Raw genomic sequence first — 19940 nt, 5'->3', positions numbered from 1 at the left:
TGCAAATCCACATGTGGTGAGTGATGATATTACAGCTTTCACCTCCTCTGTATCAGCTCATTATTGCTGGTTTATGAAAGGAAGTCATATTTTTTTGTGTTTCCAAGACATACTTGCTTGGCCAGCTTTCAGGGACTCTTCTTCCACTTGGTGTGATTCTCTGTTGTCTGTGACTTCTTTGGTGCTTTTACTCTCTCGTTCCTTCACAAGCAGACAGGAAAACATAAACAGATGTGAGAAAGTCATCACACACTTTGAACAGCAGCGGACGAGCTCAGTTCAGGAGAAATAGCCGTATCCTTCCTCAAGTATAATGTGCAAGCATTGCAAATAGCTGAGTGTGTGTAAGGCAATTTTACCCCACCTGTCTATAGTGATAAATACAGATATACACTTGCCAGTAGTGACGCAATTGCACAATGATGATTCATCCACCTACTGTGATCTCCTTCAAAGCAGCCAGCTGCTCCTGCAGAGAGTGGATCTCCTCTTTCTCCTTTTGGCCGTCTTGCTGGCTGTGGCCCTTCTTCACAGTCTGGGTGAAAAGTGTTGGACCATTAAACAACTTTTTTCACGTCATTCTGTCGCTGATAATTAATTATTTTATGATCACATCACCCCAATAGTAGCTTCTCTTCATTGGGTTCCTGTTTGATGTAGGATTATTGCCAGGCTCTTACCTTTGAATTGCCTCATTGTGTATATAAAGTAGAATTTCTTTCCAATCAAATCAGAGCTATGCTGATAATCAAGTACAGTATCACCCCCTTTCATGTAAAATTGCTGTGGTAAAACAGATGTACGTCCTTGGGGGGGTGCAGCATCACAAACCCACGAGATGAGAAAGATGAATTGAAACACAATATAGATTAAATAAAATTAATAACTAGAAAAACTGGAGATGGTGCTACTCTATTGACGCAATCATTTGCACAAACACCTATTTTTTGAGATGTATAAACAAGAGAAACATCATCTCTAAAGAAGTTGAAGAGCAAGTTTCTGCTTCAGCTATGACCTTCATCTGCTTTGTCTGGCAGTTTCACTGCTCGCCTGCCAGCTGCTCCATCCCGACTACAAAGCATTCGAAAAAACAAAACAAAACAACAACTGCGTGATGTGAACAAACCCTCAGTTGAAGGTCATTTTAAAACTGTCCATACAGACAACATGTGTGTTTCTGTATATAACAGTCACTTAGTCAAAAGTAAGAGAATGTAAATAGCTATAAAGAGACTTACTTGTTTGTCCACCAGCTTTCCATCGATCCTGGCGAAGCCATCGAAGAGGGTTTTGTAGCGGAAGGTTTTCCGTATGGCAGCATCGTTGGGTGGAAGGTAGCTGAGAACAGCACTTCTGTGCTGCTGGTACAAGGCTAAGATGATGCGCACTGCCACTTCTCGAACCTTCAGGGCAGAGTGCTCCAGAGCCGCTGTACAAAACTAACAGAGGAAACAAGACTTCTGTGAAGACAAAAGACTCGCGTTACAATATAGAGTTAAGAAAATACACTACTATGTGCTTCAGTAGCTTCTATGTACCAGAGTCATAGTTTCAGAAACACCATGCAGAGTAGAAACTGGCACTGTAAATCTTGAGAAAGCATATCTCTTAGCCACGGGAATACATAAAGTGACAACCGATTTAATTTAAACTAATCAGCACACATTTATTTAAACAGCTATAACCGGTAACTCTGAATTGGACAGTGCAGTATTGAGGATGGATGGATGGATGGATGGATGTTAAAAAGGCAAGAAGATAACAGTAGGTTTGCTGGTTCGAATCCTGCAATTGAATCCGTATCAGGAAGGAAATCAAATATGCTTGTGGGTACCTTGGCCAGGAGCAACTTCACGCACGCACACACCCACCCGCACACGCACACGCACACACACACACACACACACACACACACACACACACACACACACACACACACCAGCTGCTTGGCAAAACACAGGTTACACCTTGAATCAGTAACCGACTCGTCACTGAGCAAACACAGAGGCTATCATATACGAACCCACAAGTCATCAGTTGACTTTGAAAGTATGATTTGGATTGAGAGAGAAAACTAGAGTACCAGAGATCCCTGATAATCAGTACACCGCTGTGGAGCGGTGTACTGATTATCAGCGGTGAACTAAAGCATCACTGTTGCTTTAGTTCTACTAACAGAATTCTCATCTACAATTGGATGAGTGACCTGCTGCAAGCTGACCAGGTAAGTACAGCACACAAAGGAACTCTAAGAGGAGTAATGGCCTTGAGGTTGCAGGTTCAAATCCCACAGCAGACAGGTCACCACTGTGGGTCCATGAGCATGATGCTTGAATCCAGCAGTCCACCGGGCGCATCCTCAGAATCAGATGGATTAAATCCAGAGAAATAATTTCACGATGAGTGATCAATAGATCAGTCTCATTCCACACTGCGCACATTTTCCACTATTAGAACTTTCAACCTGATTCTTATTCACTTCCCCACCTCAGGGTCAGATATGACTACTCAGTGTTGCACTTTAATTAATTAACTTTCTTTTGTCAAACTATTCAAGCAGTCTCATTGAAACTGCTCAGATGACAAAGACATTCTTTGTCAGCATTATCTCGACTTCCAACAGTGTGAGAACATTTACATAAATGAAATCTAATTCCTTAATATATGTTATATTCTGCCTCCGTAATAACTAGAAACACTCCAAATGTGGAGTAATACATGAAGACAGTGTTCATGTGAAATGTGCAGCAACACTGGGAAAGTCCTTTGGGAAAAGCGGCGCATCGTGACGTTAAAAACAAACCTATTATCTGACAAAAAGCCCGTGAAGAGAGCCGTAACACAAAGGCAATCCTGCCAGCGGAGAACATTAACATCCAGAGGTAAAATGTGTACAAAGGCCGCCCATCTCTCGCTCAACAGGCTCAGGGACAGCCTGCCATTATTCTCTGTTGTCTCTGCTGACCACTTGTCATTTTAATTACAGGAAATTCAATCACCCCCTGTTTTCACTGTGGCTCCTGCCTCAGAGCAGATCACCCAGGTAACAGAGGCGGAAAAAGGAAAAATGTTTCAGCCATAGCTAGGCTAACACAGTTGCGCTGTGTCAAGTGGGTTCACTCACATGAGCCTAAAGAGGCGTTCAAAACCACACACCATTAAAAGGTTCAGCTGAGAATGTAAGGACTCACATGAGACCGTATCAGTAAATACAAATGAATGAATGAATGAATGGACAGAACTGACCTGAATTTGAATTTCCTGACCAACTATGAAGCACTGTCTTGTTTTTGGAGCGGTGATAGGAGCATATTTCATTCACATCTTGACAGGAGAATTTTACTGTAGAATCCGACACCAACACTCGCACAAATACATGTCTGCACTTGCATGCCCGTGCACACACATATCAAATCGGCATGCCCCGAGGGGACAATGAATTCACTTACATGCATTTCCTGAAGAATGATTCTACTTTTAACTGTACTTGTTTGACTCTAAACATCTTCTCTTAAATATCTAGAAAATATATATATTCATGTTCCCCACAAAAGTAGTAAAAGCTAATTTCCTACTGAATGAAAGACCTATTGATGAATCCATCCTACAAATATCTGCTTCTCACACTTCCAGCATGCCGTGAGTACACGATGTACAGTACACTCTGAACATTTAAAATTGTCGTAGATGAGACGGTTTCTTTCTCTGTGGGTTGCTTTTTGTGGTCATTAATACTTTTTGTGCTCTGAGGAGGCGGAGGATAACTATTTTGAATGTGTTTGCAGAGTCACTTCCACTGGCAGACAGAAGTAGCAAGCTGTTGTTGTTTGCTTTAACTAAACAAGATAAGGTCTGACGCTGGGAGATATTTGTTCAGATACTGCACGGAATCATCGTTCTGTTCCTGGACAAAGGCCTTGTGATTAGAAGAAGCGTGTGAAGCTAAAAGAGAACATTATCTGATCACAAGAAGGTGGGGAATCTAAATCTAAATGGACCAATGAAGACATGCCAGTTAATTGATCAAGTCCAGTTTAATCTTAATCCTGCTGTCTTCTTAATCCTACTTGCCGGCCTCTTTAAAGTGACAGAGAGCGAGTGGATGAGTTAAAAAAAAAAAAAAAAAAGCAGAGCTCTCCTGTCATGTCTCTATCCAGACTGAAAAATGTTTCCTGAGCAAACACGTAAAGCAGCCAATACAAAGGCAGTCAGGGGCTGAGCAGGCATGCCCAAACACGCAAACACAGGCCACACAGTGCCACTTGTGAGGCTGGAGAAACTCACAGGACAAACCTCACAATCAGCTCTCACTGATAAAAGTCAAACAGAGTCAAGAGGAGGCCTGAGCTGGGCGGAAGAGGAGCGACTGCAAATTGGAGAGGACTGTTGGTTGACAGTCGGGTAGTTTGTACCGGAGCTATTCGCTCACTGCTGGAAACCCAAAGGAAAGCAGGGGACATTTAAGTTGGTGCCAGTGGTGACAACATTGACTCAGCTGACTGGAGATTACTGGAAGCCAGTTCTGGAGAGCTGGATGACCACAGAGAGCAGAGGAGTGGCTGCTCCTTTTTCAGTTAGTCACACTGAGATTTCTTGTAAAAATAAAAATGTGAGAGAAAACTTGAAATTCAGTGTGACTTGAGGTAACACAATGCAGGCATGCACGATATAGAGGACGTGTTCTATCATGTCAACATGGAGGATGCTATACCTCAAAAGCTTACAAGCTGCCAAAAAACAGTAGCCGTTAACAGCTTAAATACAGCAATCTGTGATACCTGGGGGCTTTTTTGGCTCTTGTGACGAGAATTTACTCAACAGAGATGTTCAGTAAATTCTTTTGATTTTATAGCCAACTGAAAAGTGTGCCCTCAAGACAGATTTGATACAGTTACAGTTCCAAACCAGTTTTAAAGGATGGAAGTCACAACTCACGAATGAAGTCATAAATACTCATGATAAAGAAATACTAGAGTTCTCTAAATTCTATAAATCAGACCCATCATGTAAAAATGTATCCAGATATTCAGCTTGTTTTTACCGTAATGACATTTTCCAGGGTGAAGCCGGAGCTCTCTGTGCCCAGTTCGGCCAGCAGTTTCTCGAGAAGCTCGGCCCGACTCTGAGCCAGACGACAGGGGATGTTGTATTTGAAGGGCTTCACCAGCTCACAAGGGATCATCTGCAGGACCCGGACAGCCCTCAAAACAGCAATTTCCTACACAAGGGAGGGAGGGGGGGAGGACATGGGAATGAGACAATGCCTTTGAAATTGATGGTGTTGAAATCATGTGACGTGTTTGTATACTTACACCTTTAAATTAGAAAAACTGTAATTTATCATTCGGCGCAAGCATCTGGCTAAGACACAGTCCTGACAGAAAACACAACTCGGCTTTGTTTGGATGGCGACTTAAAAACAACCTAAAAGAAACTGTTGTAAATGGAAGGCGGCAAAACATGCTGGGTCAAAAACCAAGAAGTAAAAAAAGAGCTCAAATAGTGATTTGAAGACAAATCCGACGCCAGATGGGCTGAGCAGCTCTGCCTGTGAGGCACTGAGCTCATTCCCAACCTTGCTCTTTTACTCAACACACCCTTCCATGACTACGCTGCAAGAAACCCTTCGAAGCGAATGTGCGCACACAGGGTGCGTCATCCATCCTTCCCGTGGCTCAGCTGCACTCATCTGGACCCACCCAGCAGCTCATAATGGGGCTTTCGCCAGGACAGTGCATAAATAACAAAGACCAACTCATGCAAGAGGAACCAGCACCGGTGGCTCTGGTCCATGTTTAAGGAGGCCTTCCAGGCTTCAGCTCCAAGGTTTTGGGAAAAATTGTCAGCACATCAAGATGACATACTGGTTCAACTTAGGAGAGTCATCAGCAGACATTTTTTGCCCTGTTCTACAATAAAAACATAGAATCATTCTCATAAATCTAAATTCATACAGTATGCCACTGACAAGGTCGGAGATGTTCATGGTAAGTCATTTTAGCATTTTCAGAAGAAATAAAATCGTCAAATTTATTATTTGAGTTGTATTAAAAGATGTAAGGATAGAAACAAAGCGACATTCCACAAATTTAGAGTTTTTTTAACCGTCTATTAATAAAGATAAAGAACATTATCAAAGAAATAGATCAATTTAAAAATTTGACTTCCTCCCATAATTTTGATGTACACTAAAAAACACAGATTAGCAACAAGATGTGTAAGCCCGTGCAGTTATTTCAGATTTAAATTCGTAAACTTGCAATCTGAAGTAGACTTTTAGTGTGTCGAATTAATTTTGAATTGTCCAAATGTGGTTTGGGGTCGATTGGTGAAACTTGTCCTGATCTCTGTTCTTTTTATTTTTAAGTGTCATCATACCATAAATATCTCCTTCAGTTTGTTTTTTTTGTTTGTTTGTTTTTTTTTACAGAAAATGTGGAGGCCTTTTGATCCAACAAGGAATTGAAAGAAGTGCTGATCTTCTTGGTCTTTCTTGCTCCATATGTGGGTGGCCACAGATCACCTGCCTCTTCTTGTTACACCAACCATCTCCATGTCTTTGTCCAACACATCCACTATATCTTGTCAGAACATGTTCAACCCATCCCCCCCTAAACTATTCAAAGCTGTCCCTCAAGCCATTAATGAGTCTCTCCACTGGTTGAGCAGCGGACACTCAAGCAGAAAATCTGGCTTAGTGGCTTAAATTCATTCCACCGAAACAGAAAAATGTTTGGCGATCTAAATTCCTGTCTCTCAAAGACATATTAGACAGCGGAATTTAAGACGATCTTAAAACATTACTTCTTTTTTTTTTTTAAATGGGGGTTGAAAATGTCAGATTAATGATGAAGTTCTGCTCTTTTTCCACTCATGCCAGCTTCGTGATCTTATCAGAGAGTGACGTTTGGTCAGCACCAAATATTTTTCCTCCACAAACTCAGCTCGGTAATTATCTCTCGTCTCCTGCACACGCTCACCCAAATGAGCTCAGTCCCCAGGGGGGACGGGAGTCACAAGTTTCTGCACAGTTCGGAAGTTAGAACCACATGGTGGCGTGTTGTTTTTGGAAGAGGCATTTAGGCTAGGAAAGATAAAGAAGCTGATACTGACAAAGCTCTTACTCCAATCCAAAAATAAAAGACGCCGTGAAAGTCAATGAAGCCACCAAATAAACTGGGAGTGAAGTTGGGTTTTGTACGTCTTGTCTGATTTGTAAATAATTCAGACGTGTAGTTTATTCAGTGTGCGACAATAGTTTGATCTCCGTTTTCTCTACGACCATTACCTGCAATTAAAAGTTCTCTGCAGGCTGCAACAGGTTGTGATTATTAGACTTGTTGGTTGTCTGATTTTCTGATGTGATGGAATGAACTTCATACGAGGCAGAAGTAAAACCCCTTTTACGCTTTTCTTCTATTAACATGAATTACTTGCATAGATTATCTGATGTTTTCAGTTAAGATACACCAATGTAATGTGTTTTTCTATTCTTTTTATAATTGAGATATTCATAAATACAGTCACATTTTCTTCAAATAGATTTGTTGTTTTTTGTGAAATGGTTTGCATCTGAACTGTCAACACACTGAAATACAGATGCATTGCTTGAGTTATTAATTCTGAATGTTCTAAAAACGTTTTGTATGTAACCCAGAAAAGAACAGGATTCATGATGGTTTTAATTTGACCAAACTCACATGTCCAACATGTGTCAGAAATCATTTATCAAGCAACAACTACATGTGGTAACTTCCTCATTTTCCTTTAAAATTAATTAAAGCACAACCATGAATCAATTGTTGAAAATTGGCTGCTACTGGTATGTTTTTAGCTTACCGTTTCTCCCTCCAAACCTAACTGATACTTTTAACATCGGTTTGCATGTTTTCCTAGTGATTGTGTGGCTATACTCTGATTTCTTCCCACAGTATAGATTAGCTATATTAAAAACTTTTTCATTAAATTAGTTTCCATAAATCCAATATGGCCTGATGGGAGAAGTGGCCAGTCGCAATTTGGCCACATGGCAGTGAAGATGACATTTTTGTGGCTAAACTGAAAGTGAGGGTCTGTCATACTAGTAGTAGTAGTAATAGTAGGAGGAGGAGGAGAATTAGTAGTAGTTTTGGCACAAACTTGGTCCAATGGTAAATAAGTGACCAACAGGGAATGTGCAGTGAGAGGTGGCCTACAGTTTCCATCAGCTTTACATCATTTACAGCCAAAACCAAATGTTGGTTTAAGTTGTGTGTACATACTTGCTTCAAATGTAGATATGAAAATATATATTCAAGACTTTGATTGTATGTGTCTCATTATATTACAGAGCAAGACATTACAAGGTTACATAAACCACAGTTTTATTTAAAAAGAAATATTGAATGGGTCTGTGGCATGATAATCACATATTTGGAATATTACATTGAAAATGAACTAATCTCATTCTGTCAAAAAGTGTGATGAAATATTTAAAAAATTGACTTTTCCCCACTTTTTGTACACCTGTACATTTCAATCTGAAGGTTTGTTTTTGAGTGGAAATCTCCCAAGATTATAATGCAGCACTATGGATGGACTTAATGCAGGAAAACTGAAGACATTGTATTTTTTTTAACAAGCAGAGAAAAAAAAACAACCTTCTGTTCTCATGCCCCAGAGATACAAGGTTTAAGGAATGAAAGCAAACTCAAGCGTGAAAAACTGTGGCTGCTAAAAGAGACAAACAAAGGCTGATCAGGGAAAAACATCAGGGGAATGTGGAATCTGGTTCCTATATCGAGCTGTAAGATTATCAAAGTACCAGCATGAAGGAAGCGACTGCGGCCCGAACATGACTCGCAGGGTCTCCACTCCTGGCCAGCAGGTTGGGACAGGTCTGCTCCAAACAGTAGGTCATCTCAGGCCGGCCCAGGCTCAGACCTGGGATTACCTGGCTCAACAAAACCCGCAGCAGCTTCAGGGAGGCATGGAAAACCTGAAGCAAAAGTAACTCAACATTAAGATCAAACCTCAATGGACTTCCCGAAACCTAAACACACTCGTCCGGTGAACGGTGGCATATTGAATGAGCAGAAAAATGATCGGTTAATATCCTGATGGGTAAGTAAGTGTGTATGAAAGTAGCTCAGCTCCTCTTATTCATTACCAGACAACTGTCAGTGGCTTTCAGCGGGGATTACAGAATTGCAAGACCAACTTTGTTGAAACTGTTTGTCCAAAGCAGCCAGCTCTGGAAAGAAGAGCTGGGTTTGTGCTTCAGGAAGAACGCTGCTAAAACATGTGTATTTGTGAGTGAGCGACTTGTGTTTTAACAGCACGGATGTTAGTTCCGTTTGAAACAAGAATGCATGATCTCTGTGGCATATAGAAGGTGTTGACAGAGAAGGAGTGAACACAATCATTTTGCCTCAAAGCGGTGTTTTTCCGCTCCTGATCCGGCTGTCCTGGTGATGGTCCGTGCAGTTTGTTTTTTGTTTTGTTATGACCACTGCATGAAGTGTAGTACCTAAGCTCACGGCGAAACGTTACTCAACCCTACAAACTTGTGCTCAAACTGGGCCGATTGAAATACAATGACGCTGGTTTCTGAAATGACTCACAGCTGCGGCTTTATCCAGAAGCGACTTCTTGACCAGGAAGACTGCAGCTCTGATTGTGTTTCTCAGCTCCTCCTTGGGGCTGACGACCGATACCTCCAGAAGCCTCTCGTACACAGACTGCAGAGCATGCTCTCTGTTGCGCCAGTTCTTAGAATACCACCCAGCCACCTGAAAAATACCACGGAGTTGCCAAAGGGGTTTGGGGCAGACTGCACGCATGAGTTACATTGGACTGTACCGCAGCAGACATTTACAGAGATGCCATGTGGTGTATTGAGGTTACATAGCATTAAGATTATTATGGGGTTCTGTTACCAAGCTCTCTCCAAATACTTCTATTGGTAGTACAGCTTCTTTGTGGGCCTGCTCTGTCAGGGGTTCTGGCTCTCCTCTCGTCTCAGCGCTGTCTGGAGTCATTTGCGAATCAGATTTGGGAGAGTGCTCCTCGGCTGGGCTCTGGGTGACCTCCAGGAGCCGCTCTCCCCTCTGAAGGGTCGGCAGTGGCCTTTCGTCATAAGATACTGTGCTGACCTGTCACAAGAAAGAGAAAAAATGTCATTCCGATTTCCATTCATCCATCTTTCATACTGCGTTGTCCTGTTCAGGGTCAAAAGAAGCCGATTCGATTCCGTATGTGTGAATGCATGTGTTGTTTGCTCTGTGGTGTACCCGGCCTTCACCAACAGTACTCAGCTTTCTGCAGTCCCACGTTAGACGAAGCACTATACAAGATGGTTAAAGGGAACATGTCATTATTGGTGCAGACATGTTCGAAATAGATAAGAAAGCACATTTTATACCATTTGTTCGCTTTACTGTATGAAGCTCAAAGAAAACTGATCTATATTTTCATGCATGGAAGCAACGTCCATTCTCTTGAAAAATTGATCATCTCGGGCCTTGTTCTTCTTCTGAATGGGTCGATCTTTCAACGTTGGGGATGAGAATGACAGATTCGCCCTCTCTAAACACACCACAGTTCCAGCCGCTGAGCACCGTCCCCTTCGCCCCAGGGCCAACTGGCATCCCGCTGCCTCGTACACACGACTCAAAGCCCTGCCTGAGGGCCAGGTTGGCAGCCGCCGGAGTCAGCCAACTGTTGCACGCTTTTAATTAAATAGTGAAACCTAAACCTGTAGCGGGGTCGTTCCTAGTAGGTGGTGAGTAAAGCATAAAAGAAACCGGCGATCATAATCCCCCTGTGTGCTCTGGGTTACAAAACTACAGAAGTCTCAACAGGAAACATGTTCCTGACGTGCTTCAGTGGGCTAGATTTGTATTTTTATTTTTTCCTGGTCGAACTGTGTCATTAATGAGAAAATAATCACTAACAGTCCGGACAGAGTTGTGTTGTTATATATAGTGTGCTGTGGTGATGTATGAAAAGAGGTATACTTACATCACTCTCGGGTCCAGCAGGTGAGATGAAAGCAGTGTCAGGTGTGTTGCTAAATTTAGGTGAATGTTGGGTTTGATGACTTTTTTTCTCCTTCCTGAATGTGTCTGGGAATGCCACCGGCTTTCCGACAGGGAGGGACTGATGACCCGGTGAAGGCAAAAGGGGGTTTTCCATCTCTTTCGGGGATAGACTTGATGCCTTTGGGATCTGGTGACATGGCAAAGACAAAAAAAAAAAAAAAAACGTGAGAAAAGAAATAGTGAAAATGTCCCACTAATCCTCAGATTTTCAAAACCTGTTAAGTTTATATAATGAACAATTTCATAACACAATCGGCTGTTTTTATGATCAGGTGACAAACCATTGTCATGTCCAGCAAGTTGTGGAATTCCAGTTGCTGGTAAACACTCCTCCTGTACTCCTCCATCAGATCCTTCTTTTTCTTGGCCAGATCATAATCTTCTTTTTCAATGGCACATCGCTTTTCCACGTCATATCGAGCCAATCGCTCCCCCACCTGAAAGAATGTCCAAAAGTAAGAAAAGCCTTGTCGGTACACGGTGACACACTGGGATATGTGAGCAGCTTATGGCTCACAATGACCTTTTTTTCTTTCCATAAATTTGAGTCTGATTAAGTAAAGTTAATTGGATGATTTTTTTTTATATATATATATATCCTTATAGGACTTGCACTTTAAGGCATAAATCTTTATTTTTCAGTTTGAAAAAGTCAGTAAGCTATGTATTTTTATTCAAGGGCTTCCTTTTGGACTGGTCTTTTACAAAAAAAATATTTTAGTTTAACACAAGTTTGATGTCACTTTTATATCTTTTTCTAATAATAGCTTGTTTCAATGGCTAATTGTTAACTATATAGATTTAGGCCTGTTTATGGGATGTTATCGTGTGCCTTTGATGAGACAAAAACACTCAGAATTTACAGTAAAGGACAAAGCTGAGTTCACTAAATAATTTAAATTAATGTTAATGTCTGACTTGGTCTCATTGTGAGAGTCTGTGATGTACTCTGGCTCTCACATTGGATAGCATGAACCAAATCCTACTCTGGGTAAATCATAGCTGGATGGATTTTTATTAATTTAGTCAGATTGAGGATGAAACAGGTAGCGCCGTCTCCATGGCAACTCCACCTCCTCTGTGTTATGACGTGGTGGTGCCCTGCTGACAGATCTGTTGTCTCTCTCTCTCATGTGTCATCAAATATAATGTGACACTAAACATCCTGCTCTGACAGCCAGACAGTGCGATGACAAGGGATTTTCAGCATGACCACGTTGGCAAATGCATTGTCCACAATTGTAATACACCATGCTAACAAGATGCTTGTCCGTGTGCGATCTGGTTACAGAGGGACTTGTGGTTGGGCGTTGGGGAGACGCAACCCAAAAAGCCTCTTGCTGCAGCTGTTGGGCTCATTAAGAATTCATGGTCTGCATGGTAACGCCGTATACAAAGGAGGTCAGTAACAGGAATTTGAACAATGTTTAACAACTACTGTTACAGACAGTGGTGAAAACAAACGAGGCCCCTATAAGAAAAAGATATCCAGGTGAGGATGTGCATGGAAAACATATTATGATGACCGGTGGTAAATGCAGGTTGATGGTATCTTGTTTATTAATTTTGTTAAGCACAGAAAAGAAAATCGACTGTTTTATGTTGTTTTAGGATCATAGTCTGTCACTCTTTGTGATCCCTGTGCTACGACAAGCCTCCATAAGACACAGAAAATGAATCTTTACTTTTTCTGAGTGAGTCATTGAAATATTAGGACTGGAAAAGCCAGCAGGGAAAAATATTCAGATATATAGCATGTTTTGAGGCTGCAGACAAAATGTTATTTGGTGCGAAATCCAGAAATGTTTTATTTTTTGTCATAAAAGGTTGCAGACCCCTGGTCTAAATGTATGACAGCCCTGCAACTACCTTCTGCAGGTCAGCGATGGCCTGCTTCAAATACTTGGCCTGCTCATTTTTCTCCTGCTTCTTTTGGTCCAGAAGACGAATGATGTGAGCCACTTCGGGGTCCTGGTACATATCGAAGGCCAGGTCATCCAACGGGGAGATGGTCTCACATTTGCTGGGTGCAAAAACAAAACAAAACAACAACAACACAAAGGGGATATTTTAGAGAAGTGTTGGCTTGTCACTGGCTAGTTAGTCACGTAGATCTTTGAGATAATGCTGGTATTCAATGCGAGAGTCATCATCAAATAAATAGGCTGGTTATTGTGCAATTCCCAACCAAAGGGGAAAAACACTGACTGTCTGTCCCGACCCCACCCCCAAAGGAGTGTGGCCCTGAGGTGAAGCGTCCCTTGGGGGTGGATATAATAGAAAGGAAGAAAATTTTTTTATTTTGAAATGTGTTTCATCTTTGCATGGGCTGCCACCTGCATCGTCCTCAGATGCATGTGACCTCAAATGCCTTATTGGTTAGCTTCCAGACTAAATGGCTTTGTTGAACGCTGTTATTGTCACAAGACAGAGAAACCAGGGTTCAATGGCCTCGCCTCACCCCATGAGGGTCGTGTCCAAGGCGGCTTCCAGCTGGGTACTGTTGAGGTAGTGTTCGATCAGCTGCTCTCGGCTTGGCTGGGGGTAAACAGATGGACAAATTACACACACGCGCATATATACTCCTCTATTACTGCGCTCAGGAAAAACCTGACCGTTGTCTCCAGATCACATTAGCTTGAAGGTGACTCTCAAACTCACCCCAGTATATACTGAAACTAACAACTACTTACAAAATGACATCACCAAAAACTGCAAGGGCAGTAAAACAAGATCACACACTCTCACACAAACCCAGTTATTGTTCAACCACTCCAGGCCAAGGATATATAGAGACAATCCACCATGAACACTGCTATTAGCTTGAAAGCTAATGATTATACAACCAGAAAATAGCCTACTGATGACATACTTCTTACTTATCAGCACTAAAAGCAAATTTAGCGTGATGAAGGACAAACTTCCTCATGGAGCAGAGGACCATTTCCTTTCAGTCACTAATGAATGGGAACAATAGTGGCTGCTGCGATCACGCACAACTGTTTGCTAGCCTTCTGTGAGAAGACAAGACGGTGTGCAAGAGGCAGGAAGCATCCAAATAGGATTTCATATGTCACTTTTTTTTTTTTTTTACATAAAAGAGTTTGAAAGTTGCTTGAAACCAATACAATTCAATTGACAGAATCATTTTAAAATGTTTCATTTCTATTCAATTCTGCTCATGACAATCATGCCATCACACACTTCACGAAAGCATAGCCACCCAGGCAAACCGTGCTCCTGTGCCTCTGTCTTCTGGCCTGCTGCCACCAGGTATTATATATATTGCTTTCATGAATGAAGTGAAATACGATTTGTCAACAGATCCAACATTATTTCAAGTATTCCCAGCTTTTGCGCTGCCTTTTGGCTGGGTAAATGTGCTCTGTATTGTCCGCAGCCCATATCTCTTGTGTGAACAGGCGCCTTGTTGTAAAATAATCACACTGTTGAGAAAAGAAAATGTCATCTTTTCAATCTCAACTCGCCGAATCAGTACCAGCCTCGTGCATAATTTGCACTTAGCCTTACGTTTATCTCATGAGTTGATCTTAAGAAAAATGTCCACATAGTTGATATTAGTCCCCTTTCACTGATTTGGTGTGCTGCTCTGGCACGTTATCAGTCATGGCCAATCACGAGACATTCACTACACACGCTGGTATCAACATCAGTGCAATACAAGATAATCCTAATTGTCCACCTTTTTTGCTACTTCGGTGTTGCCAGGTATTATGAAGATAGTACTTTTTTATTTGTTTACAAACTTCCAGAATAATAACTTTAAAATCATATTGTTTTAGAAGATGCTCTGCAGCTTGCACAAAGCACTACAGAGTCCAAGTGGGAAAGTAATGGAATAATACATGTGAAAAGTGCTGTGGACAGTCTGTTTTGAGAGATTATCCTGTAAATTGATGTTAACAGGAAGTACATTTAACATTTGTTGATATTATGGCCTACAGATGACATACTTCTTACTTCTAACATAATATCAACCAATGTTAATATATTAGTGGAGGCCAGAAAATGACACCAGAAGTGAAAGTATGAGAATGGAAATAAGAAAATAGTGAATAATGTAGATGAATGGTTAAAAACAAACATATATTAGAATTATCAGTTCAAAGTCAAAGTTGAACAAGCACTATAAGAATGTTTTTTATTATGCATAATGACATGTACTACAGCAAAGTGGCGTGTATTCTTCAATCATTTGGATAAACTCACCCTTTAATGCAATGAATGCTTCAACCTTTATCTTAAAATTCACACCACATGAGCACCTCCACAGGACGAACACCAGTTCCATACATGGAGCAGGTAAAGGAGAACAAGATCTTACCGACCCTCCAGGCAAGATCACTGCTGTGATGGAGGTGCTCAGAGTCGGATTAGCAGGCTAACAATGCACGGCCTGTTCAGTGGAATCTGTGCAAGTGTGTGTCTGTCTTTCCGTGTTTCTTTCCGATTGTGTGTGTCTATGTGTGTGCTTTAAGGTGCTCTCGCTCTCTCCTCCAGGAGCTGTCCGTCTGCAGGAATATCTGATTACACTGACTAACTAAAGGCCTCCTGTTTGATTACATACTGCCCTCCTTTTGTCTCTCATTACTACATGACTGACACATACATACACAAGAATACACACTGGCATACACACAATTCTGTTTAACCGGTGTATGTAAACATCTGCTTCGGCAGTGGATTTGGATGAGTGATTCTAGTGTGTCCACGCCACAAAATCGTAGAACACAAGAACAGCATCAAAATGTTCCACGGACCACAACCCACCAGAAGCGCAACAAACATGGTTTTACATCCGGTTCCTTGTTGAGTGAAGCTTCACGGAGGATAGATGACTGGAGGAAAGACTTATACTTGTATAGCCGTTTTGTTTCCCAAACGAATGGAGGCGAGGGTTTAAAGTGTCACTGTAGATTAAATACCTAAAACTGATGCATGATAACACATCAATCAGCTCCACTGACAAACTGAGGACAGCGACCACATTTGCACAAAGCCACAGCACAACATCACCACCTGCTGCTGAGCGGATGCAGGCGCGGCAACGAGTGAGAAGAGAGCTGACTTACTATTGTGTTCAAAGCATTGCCTTCCAAAGACTCTCCCAGAACATTAATGGCAACCAAAGCAACCTGAAATCATAAACACATGTTGATGATGTTGACGGAGAAACAGAAACTGGGAAATCAAATCAAAAGTCAATGCGTGGGGGGAAATGAGTGAGTACTGGGGGAGGTAAGATTTGATGTATGTGATTGCATCAAGATCATTTCTTCTTTTTTTTTTTTTATTATGAAAGTTTTAAAGGAAATTATTGTACTTGCTAATTGATGGAAAAACAAGCCTATTTCTGATCCACATGACTGCACTTAATGAGATTTTTCTTAACGAGGAACATGCAGGGAGACTGCAGGGCATTTTACAGCTCCAAATATTCACTATTCCTTATAAAGCAACTATTTCACCCTGATATCAATCATTACATTTTGATTGTTGCAACAAATAAAATAAAATAATTCTAATTAATAATCGAATTCAGAGTTTACCAACCTTTTTCTTGAGGGAATCAATATATATATATATATATATATTTTTTTTTTTTTATCGTGACCCAGGTTTTTTTTTTCCATTTCTCATTAGATTTCTAAAAATATCAAATACAAGTGTAAATCCTTCCTACATGTAACAACAGCCATAGTGTTCTGGCTCTGCACGAGACAAATCTTTGTGTATTGCTCCCCACACGAGTACCTGATTGTAGTGATTGCAGCGGTTGACATGGTTTCGATGGAAGATTACTTTCAGGTACGTGCCAACAGCATCCAGGTGAACGGACTTCAGCTCACGAGCTTTGAATCCTGTCTTCTCGTTGTCAGACAGAGACACATACCTGTGGAGACAGGAGCGAGTGAAGCTGCTGAAGAGCGCCCTCTGCTGTGACATTCAAGCGATTGACCTCTGGTGCCATTTCAGCTTGGTGAAACCAGGGGTCTGAAATCTTTACGACCAAAAGGGCCGTTTATGTCACTTTCCGCCAAAACAATTTCAGGTGAAGCAACAAAACATGTTTAACCTTTAAGACGAAGCCAACACAGCCGAAAAGGTTTCATGTATAGTTTTGATACACGTTCAAAGGAGAAACGTTTCATGATATTTTCAGCTGTTGTTTTTGACCTGATGTTTGCAGTTTCACCCTTCTTTCAATTTATTTATTTATTTATTTGTTGACAATGTTAACAATTGAACTATTTTAACTATTGTGGCTCTCTCTCAAGCAGTTGTGCTTGTTTCTCCCTCATTTTAAGATTTTTTGTTTTTATTTAAGTTGTAGTAATTCTTTTGAGCTGTTTTACATATTTTTCCCATATTATCTACTTATCATAGCCCTTTTAGCAAAGATTTAAAAGCCCTTTTGAAAATGACTGATATGTAAATAAGTTAATAATGGGATAAAATGTTTATTGACTCATAGTTTTCTGAAAGCTTCAGGGAGCCACCACAGAGGGCGAAAGAGCCCAATAAGATACCGCTTAGTTATTTGCACCAAGTGTTTTAAATCTTCAAAATGTCGAAGAAAAATAAACGTGGATATAAAAACTAAGCTGGCCTCGATTGGAGTCTCACCCGAGTCTGTGGAGTTGCCCGGGAAATCCTGCAGTGTTGCTTTCGGGGATGGAGTCTCCAATGTGGAACTCCACCCTGGCTGGGATCAGGTACTGGTGAGCCAACAGCTGCAGCTTCCTCACCCTGCATCGCTCTGCCAGCTGGAGGGTGATGTGCTGTGGGAAGGGACACTGCCTGCAACACATTCCCATCACAGAAATGTCGCTGTCGTTATAAGAGCAAAAAAGTCACTTCAGAAGAAACAGACAAGTGCAATCTGGGATATAAGTTTTGATTGCTGTAAAAAAAAATCAAAAAAGGAAAACAAGAATAATACACAAGCAGATAATTCATTTTGGAATGAAAAGTACATCTTGACACAGCTTTTCTTTCCCAGAGTAATACTGAAAATCTTGGATGTGCATTTTGAAGACAGACATCGTCTTTGAGTACCTGCAGGATCTCCAGCCACTGATGGTGGGGGCATGGACCATAAGTTCTTTAGCACTGAATTTGTCCTCATGACTTGAAGAGTCGACCACAACGAATCCTATCTTCCTGGGCATCCCGCTGTTGGAAACTGACAAATCACAGTCGTTTTATTAGTTCCCTAATACCTAACATTTGTTATAACCCTAACAATGAAGGAACATGTTGAGATTCCTTAAAGCATCCAATGACCACCGGCAACTTTCTAGATAAAGAATTAAAATAAAAGTTGTAAGGACCCATTCATCTTTTAAACATTTGCATCACACTCACTGTCACACTTATAGCTCATTATTCACATGGATTCAGACTGTGCGAGGAAACTGGAGTACATTGGAAAAAGTCACACATGCACAGAGAGAACATATAAAGCCTCACAGTGAGGACCAGAAACCCCAAAAAACAGACAGTCAATGCTGCGAGAAGAGTACTCACCACTAAATTAAGATGCCAATTGTGTCAATATGATACAAAAGAATTAATAGGGAGTTATAGAATATAACCAAGATCTTGTTTTGTATTACAATTACAATGAATGTGTTTCATGTGTTTTAGTCCAATGTTTCAACAATTTTTTTCATTACCGGTAACACATTTACAGAAATAATAAATGAAAGATAATCAAATAAGTATGATTATGATCACCTTGCTGATGATAAGCATTTGTTGGCATATAGAAAGATCTTTCAATAATTGCCAATACCTTGAGTGAATGTTGAGGGCAATGCAATTTAGTTTTTAATTGTTTTTCAAACAAATATTTTTCAAAAATGGTCTGCAAAGTGCCCAATGTATTTTTTTTTAATCTATTCAAGTGCAGAAGAAAAACCAATCAAGTAAATACTGCGGGCTAAAACACAGCACCAAGAGAGTGACACGTTCAGTGACGACTGTCCATGCACCCAAGAGGCTTAAAGATCTGCTGAGGGCTTTCATTTGGTCTTTAAGGACCGGCGTTTAATCAAATAAAATATTTGAAAGGCCCCTTTATCACGAGCAGCTTGTTCTGCGGTTTTCTCTTGACACAATGAGCCGTTATTCAGGGTGCACAGCCTTCTTGGTGAGAATAGAGAGCTAATCTTTTACAGATTTGTAGGCGTGTAAGAGGGGCGGGGGGCATTAGCATGAGCTAACTCGCGTCAGACAGCACAGCGAACCACAGGTATTCTTTGAGTGGCTAAACGTCTGTTGTCATTGTCACTCTATATGAGATACATGCAAATACTTTAAAGATACATTGTCCTGTATACGTTTTAAAGAGGTATCATTGTGAACGTTACCTTGCTGTTGACAGCTCGAAGCCACAGCTCATCTCCATAACCACCGGTGACAACAACCACGCGCGCATGCGCAGTTACGACCCTTAGTCAGCGCAGAACTGTGGGGCTTGTCGTTTCGGTGGTTTATTATGTAGTTTTTTTTAACTTGTGTTTCCACCTATAACCAATGCAACCTATTTATAACATCTATACAAACCTTATAAAACATGTATTAAAGTATTTTTTAATATCTACTTCCTGATTGCCGAGAGAAATAACGCATAACAAAACACCGGAAGTGCAATCGCATCGCCATAATAAACGAAGTGACAATACTGTACACTACAATCTTCCATTATAATTTATTTATTTATTATTTTAATTAAAAACAACAATTTTAATTGACAGAGCAAGATCCTAAAGCGTAAGGAATGAGGAATGCATGACTCATTCTTGAAAGTCCAAGAAGAAAAATAGATTG

At 40.9% G+C, this 19940-nt stretch overlaps 1 protein-coding gene across 2 annotated transcripts in view; it reads right to left on the bottom strand.

The window, feature by feature from the left end:
- Positions 1–19532, bottom strand: part of cep104 (centrosomal protein 104) — a 28926-nt gene extending 9394 nt beyond the window's left edge. For both annotated transcript variants that reach the window (XM_080496407.1, XM_080496408.1), the window contains exons 1-16: positions 19481–19532; positions 18165–18291; positions 17733–17906; positions 16860–16998; positions 16178–16240; positions 13546–13622; positions 12954–13107; positions 11366–11521; positions 11005–11211; positions 9921–10136; positions 9606–9773; positions 8807–8980; positions 5045–5221; positions 1242–1442; positions 440–535; positions 114–201 (exon numbers count right to left, since the gene is read on the bottom strand). In XM_080496407.1, coding sequence (XP_080352533.1) covers positions 114–201; positions 440–535; positions 1242–1442; positions 5045–5221; positions 8807–8980; positions 9606–9773; positions 9921–10136; positions 11005–11211; positions 11366–11521; positions 12954–13107; positions 13546–13622; positions 16178–16240; positions 16860–16998; positions 17733–17906; positions 18165–18277 — 2203 coding nt within the window. In that variant the 5' untranslated portion in view covers positions 18278–18291; positions 19481–19532. The remainder of the gene's footprint in view (positions 1–113; positions 202–439; positions 536–1241; positions 1443–5044; positions 5222–8806; positions 8981–9605; positions 9774–9920; positions 10137–11004; positions 11212–11365; positions 11522–12953; positions 13108–13545; positions 13623–16177; positions 16241–16859; positions 16999–17732; positions 17907–18164; positions 18292–19480) is intronic.
- Positions 19533–19940: the final 408 nt, after the last annotated feature.

The sequence above is a fragment of the Blennius ocellaris genome (genome assembly GCF_963422515.1).
Source record: "Blennius ocellaris genome assembly, chromosome: 5".
NCBI classification, from domain to species: domain Eukaryota; kingdom Metazoa; phylum Chordata; class Actinopteri; order Blenniiformes; family Blenniidae; genus Blennius; species Blennius ocellaris.
The sequence above is the reverse complement of the archived record's forward strand: the minus strand, read 5'-3'. Positions and strand labels throughout refer to the sequence as shown.